Source organism: Nematolebias whitei, chromosome 20 (genome assembly GCF_014905685.2).
Source record: "Nematolebias whitei isolate Nwh7 chromosome 20, NemWhi1, whole genome shotgun sequence".
NCBI lineage: Eukaryota > Metazoa > Chordata > Actinopteri > Cyprinodontiformes > Rivulidae > Nematolebias > Nematolebias whitei.
The window spans coordinates 34,551,550-34,557,913 of record NC_056517.1 but is presented as its reverse complement, the minus strand read 5'-3'; the positions used below and the strand labels follow the sequence as shown (position 1 = coordinate 34,557,913).

The 6,364-nt window shown below is 44.4% G+C and overlaps 1 protein-coding gene across 1 annotated transcript in view; it reads left to right on the top strand.

The window, feature by feature from the left end:
- The window catches only part of LOC119426428 (guanine nucleotide exchange factor VAV3), an 84,610-nt gene that overhangs the window by 38,068 nt on the left and 40,178 nt on the right, over positions 1-6,364 (top strand). The window contains exons 3-5 of the mRNA XM_037693989.1: positions 747-805; positions 3,283-3,348; positions 6,092-6,200. Of these exons, the coding sequence (XP_037549917.1) occupies positions 747-805; positions 3,283-3,348; positions 6,092-6,200 (234 nt within the window). The remainder of the gene's footprint in view (positions 1-746; positions 806-3,282; positions 3,349-6,091; positions 6,201-6,364) is intronic.

Below are 6,364 nucleotides of genomic sequence, written 5' to 3'. Positions count from 1 at the left end.
CGTGTAGTCCCCCCCCCCCCGCCCCCCGCTGCTGCCATTACAAACACGCTGCATCCTCCCACCGCTCAGCTGCTCTCCACTAACGTTCCCTTCAGACCAGCCGATGAACTCAGCTCTGGGTTTTTAAAGGTCCGTGCAGGGCGAGCTCTACGGTTTGCATCTTTAAGGACGTTGGCAGAAAACAGGATTCTGCGCTCGTTAACGCTCCGTTTACGCCATTTAACCGGGGGGGGGATGGGTATTGATCAGGGGAGAGGACGCTTCAGGGCAGATACATCCAAAAAGATGGAGAAGAGAGTGATGAACAGAACCAGAGTCAGATGAACTCGGTGGTTTGTTTCCCGTCAGTTCACACAGACATGTGAGCAAAGCAAAGGTCAAGCAAAGGTCAAGGGCAGCGGCGGGCCTGAGCGAGGCAGAGTGGAATTATGGGTCGTACTTCCAGTTATCACGATCGATCCCTCATGCTGATGCTTTCTGCGTGCATGAAGCAGCCCCCCCCTCTCCTTTTCATTATGGTTTATAAACACAAATCTGCTAAACGCTTTGACTTTAAACTCTATCCAGAATTAAAAAATAACACTTAACATGTTCAATGCACAATCTGACATAAATTTAATCACAAACGGAAACACAGCCACGTCAGAAATGTTAGAGAATGCTGCCCTCTGGTGTCACTTCTTATAAATGCAGCGCAACACCTTTTATTAGAAGCGATGACGTAACATGTTTTTTGTTTGTTTCAGGTTATGGACACGTTATCCAAACTTTCCCACACAAGTCTCGCACTACAGACAGGAATCAGGTGTGTTGACGTGACCCATGAAATGTCTGTAACAGAAGGTTCTGAGAACTAAGTAGGAAAACAGTCCGTCCTGCTTCAGTTGGGTTTTTACAGATCAGAACCTAAAGAGAACAGAAGCACCAACAGATTGTGAGTGGAGAACTGGTTCCAGGGTCTCAGAGGTTCAGGATCAACCAGGAGCATCATCAGTGGGACCACCTCGAGAAAAGCAGCAGTTTTTGCTGCGCCGGAGCACACAGCACCAAGGTGGAAAGACATCAGCAATGAGTCCAAGGGAAGCAGTTATTCCTGCCCATCTATCTGAGAAGGGTCAAAGGTCAATTCCAAACTATTTGGAGTTCATCATTTTACAGAGAGAAAGATTATTCACAAGTGGAAAACATTTAAGACAGCTCCTAGGAAATGCCCCCCGAAGGTTAGACTGTGCAGTGCTCAGAGGACTGAGGTCCAGCTCGGACTCTACAGGCCTCAGTTAGCAGGATGAAGGTCAAAGGTCATGGCTTGTTTTAAAGGGTCCCAGCAGAAAGTCCCTTCTCTCTACAAACAACATGGCAGCTTGACTTATGTTTGTAAAGTTTCATGTGAAGCAACCACAAGATGTTTGAGACAAAATTTACCCAGAATGCACTGCAGCAAAAACCTCACACCAGCAGCCATGGTGGTGGAGGGCTGATGATCTGGGCTTTGTGCAGTCACTGAGTGGACCACAAACTCCTCGTTCTAGAGTCCAACAGCTGAAGACTGGACCAAACTGGGTCCAACAGGACAATGATCCCAAACACAGCAACTACTCTACAATGGAACGGGCCAAAAAGAAAAGAACTAAGGTGCTGCTATGGTCCAGTTACAGTCCAGAACCTTTACCTGACTGAAATGCTTTGGTGGGACCTTAAGAGAGCCGAGCAGAAACCTCACCGAACAGAACAATGGAAAGAAGAGTGGGACAAAACTCCTCTACAATCATGTTAGAGTCTTATGCCGAAAAGTACTTCTGGGAGTTTTGGTTGCTATAGGAGGTTCTAGTTCCAGGATCAGGGGCAAGGTCCAGTTTTTGTTCCATAGATAATGACTCAGTGAAACTTGTGGTTTTGTGCCTTTGAGATTTACATAACTATAAAACCCATAAAGACCAGCAGTGGTGGAGACAGCTAACCAAAAATTTTGCTTCGCTAACTCATATTCCGCAAAACAAAAAAAATTAACTTTGCTAATGCTAAACCGCTAAACATGTAAAAAAAAAAAGAGCAGAAGTTAATGCTAAACTCCTGACCGCCAAGGCGACTGTCGCTCAGTTTGCGTCACACGTCTTTGTCTCCTTCCAGTTGAAGCTGCGTCGACCAATCGCGTCTTGTCACGTGTTCACGTAGTAAGCCAATAACGTGCCTTTAGCTATTGCTGCGTCAACCAATCACGTCTCGTCACGTTTACGTAGTAAGCCAATAACGTGCCTTTAGCTATTGCTGCGTCGACCAATCACGTCTCGTCACATGTTTACGTAGTAAGCCAATAACGTACCTTTAGCTATTGCTGCGTCGACCAATCGCGTCTTGTCACATGTTCACATAGTAAGCCAATAATGTGCCTTTAGCTATTGCTGCGTCAACCAATCACGTCTCGTCACGTTTACGTAGTAAGCCAATAACATGCCTTTAGCTATTGCTGCGTCGACCAATCACGTCTCGTCACATATTCACGTAGTAAGCCAATAATGTGCCTTTAGCTATTGCTGCGTCAACCAATCACGTCTCGTCACGTTTACGTAGTAAGCCAATAACACGCCTTTAGCTATTGCTGCGTCGACCAATCACGTCTCGTCACATATTCACGTAGTAAGCCAATAACGCGCCTTTAGCTATTGCTGCGTCGACCAATCACGCCTCGTCACGTGTTCACGTAGTAAGCCAATAACACGCCTTTAGCTATTGCTGCGTCGACCAATCACGTCTTGTCACATGTTCACGTAGTAAGCCAATAACACGCCTTTAGCTATTGCTGCGTCGACCAATCACGCCTCGTCACGTGTTCACGTAGTAAGCCAATAACACGCCTTTAGCTATTGCTGCGTCGACCAATCACGCCTTGTCACGTGTTCATATTGTAAGCCAATAACGCGCCTTTAGCTATTGCTTCGTCGACCAATCACGTCTTGTCACGTGTTCACATTGTAAGCCAGTAGCGTGCCTTGCGCACTCTTTGAGGCACGCCCACATCAAACAGGAACAGGCTTCTGAGTTTTGTTAGCAGACTTAAAGTTGGCAAAACTTAATTTAGCGGAAACTAATTCCGCTTACGTTTTACGAAGTTAACCAAAATGCTGATCCACTTAATAAAAATTAATTGGCTGCTAGTGGAACTGTGCCCACCACTCTAGACAAGATTAATTTAATTACATCCTGATACACAAACCCTAGAAATGAAAGGACAACTTTCTTTTTCCCATGACTGCAAGTCTTCTGATCTGTCTGATTTCTTCTCAGGCCTTTTCCTACCGAGGAGAGCGTAGAAGATGAGGACATCTACAACCACCTGGAGGACCTAATAGAGTACGTTTCTCCTCTTTTTCCACAAACATTCGCTAAAAGATTTCCAGTTTTTTGGTTAAACATCCATTTGTTGGTTCCTAGAAACTCACAGAGACGATTAACAGAAAGTCTTTAGTTAATTTAGTCTCCAGTTTTCTTACAAATGAACTGGATGTGATTGAGGGACCATTTGTTCCCTGGGTGTGGACTGGAAGGCAGCCACCTCTTAATGTCTCCCAGTAGGAGCTCACCCCACACTTTCTCAGCTAACCACAAGTTGTGTGGGATTGTGCTTTAATCATTTGCTTTTTCAGTCGCTGTTCGATCCAAACTTCTGAAAGTTTTGCAGATTTATCAGTTGCAAATGAAACAGAAGCCAATTTCTGTGGATTTATTAATTACTCTGACCTCTATTTAACCAGGTTTGTTAGTTGAGAAGAAACTGTCAGTTACAATGACGGCCTGGCCAAGAGGCAGCAAATACAGCAGTCGGACAACATATAAACAACGGACAGTCAAACATCAAACTGTACAGACCATGTGAGATGATAAAGAGCTGGCACATGCTACAAGAGAGCAACAACAGAGATCGAGGAGGAAATTGCTAAAAGGATGTGCAGCGGTCAACAAATGATGCCTTCACTGAGATTTTAAACAATGCAAATGGGACAAAAGTAGTCAGTCTGAGTTTTTTATAGATGGTTCCAGTCGTTAGCAGCAGATAAATGAAATGGTGAACGACCAAATGAGGCGCGTGCTTTAAGGATAGACAGGGTAGCTGCTGGAGCAGAGGGTCCACATGTTGCTACAGATACTGAGTAACAGACAGAGGTAGGATGGGGTTTTACCAGTTAGTTTTGCAGATCAGCAGAAACCAGTTTGTCTGTGGGAGTGAAGAGAGGGCCAGTTCACCAGGGAATACATACAAGTGCTGAGATATTTACGGGTTTTGGAACGCCTTGGAAAGTTGAGTGTTTGTTATCCAAAAAGACTAAATACTCATAAAACACGAACGACTCATCCCTCACTGCAAACAGTAAGCACATCCATTTTCTGCTCGTCTGGGGGGGGGGGCGCTCTGGAGGGAAACAGAGACCCTCACCCTGTCTCAAAGGTTGACCCTATGAAGGGATCCACTTGGATTTGAGATCTTCCCGAGTGGTTTAAAAGGCACCTAAACTTGAGCCGGGAAGTCCCAACTTACGACGACTGGTCACTGATTAAAGACTTTTGGATCATCGTGTCCCGATTACTAAACATCTACCAACCATTCTGAGATCTTCTTTCTGTTTTGATTTGTACCTCATGACCTCTGGTGAAGGTTGAATATTAGATGGACCTGTAATCTGAGAGCTCAGCTCGTTTTTCACCACCATAGACTGGGGCAACTCCCTCATTAACGCAAAGCCTCGGCCCATAGGTCCAAACTAGCCTTTTGCTACTTTTAGCTTCTCGCTTGCCTTTTGATACATCTATGCAGATTTGCCATTGGTAAGTGAGGCTCCACTCGGTTCTTCTCAGAAGAGATGATTTGCCGCTACAGTGGAGACTGACCTGTTTCACTGCTCTGTGGGCGGGATCATCAAAACAAAGTGGGCGGGATCATTGATGCAAAGTGGGCGGGGTCATTGATACATAGTGGGCAGGATCAGTGATGCAAAGTGGGCGGGGTCATTAATGCAAAGAGGATCGTAACTGGCCTTTTTTGTGTTTGAGTCACTCCACCCATTGTGGTTCTTAATCGCCCTACAATCAGACTTCAGTTTCTTTAGCTCATCTCTTTACTGCCTAGAAGTCTGGATGTAGTCATGGTGTGCCATCATCTCGGATATCTCTCAGTAAATGTGCTCCTTTCTTGTGGATGCCAGACTTTACTTGTTACATTTGTCTATCCTTTGGCTAAAATTAGCTTTTAGACAACCTTTTGCTATTTTAGCTGCTAGCTGGCTTTTTGCTACTTTCAGCTACTGCTTCGCTTCTTTTAGTTTTTAGATACCATTTGCTACTTTTATCTAACCTTTTGCTATTTTAGCATCTAGCTAGCATTTAGCCATTTTAGCTAGCTTTTGCTACTTTTCGATACATTTCTGCTACTTGTAGCCTTCACCTGGCATTTTGCTACTTGATGCTCAGCTACTGCTCTGCTACTTTTAGTCTGATAACATTTAGCTACTTTTAGCTTTTTGCCATCCTTTTGATGTAGCTTTCAGTCAACCTTTTACTAATTTAGTTTCCATCTAGCCTTTTGCTACTTTTAACTTTTAGTTATCATTTTGCTGCTTTTAGCTAGTGTTTTGTTATTAGTAGTTTGTAATTTGCTACTTTTGTTTCTTTGCATATTTTGGTTTTAACATCTAAACTTCAGCTTCTGCAGTAAATCTGAGTGAAGTCATTCAGCAGCTTCACTATTTCCACACAAACAGCTAAATCTCCAGTTATTACCCACGTCCCAGTTTATTTGCTGTCCTGGTAAACATGCAGCCTTTCGGCTGTCGGTCCTTTGAATGATCTCCATGTTTTGTGGATTTTGATTTAATGAAACAGCAGAATTATTCTGAATCCCATCATGTCGGCCTCCACGCTGCGCTGCAGACTTCAGTCTGAGCCGAAACATGAAAGCTTCTCGTCTCCCCGAGCCTCTTTCACGCTCGTGGATTGTGCTCAGCTAACGAGATTTAACACAAAGCAATAAAAGGCAAGTTACTGAAAGCAGAACGGTGACATCATGTGACGACAGTAACACGCTCTGTCCCGTGTGCCGCAGCGAGAACCTGGTGGAGGATGAGGAGGATCTTTACGACTGCGTCTACGATGACGAGGAAGGTGGAGAGATCTACGAGGACCTGATGAAGACCGAAGTCGTCCCTCCTCCGGTGCGTGAGACTTGAAAACAGAGACAGACGGTGACACCGTTACAGCTCTCAGCTGGACTTTTAATACATTCTGTTAACTTTTTGCCTTTTTTCTCTTTTAGACTAACTTTTGGTACTTTTAGCTTTTAGCTAGCCTTTAATTACTTTTAGTTTATAGCTAGCAT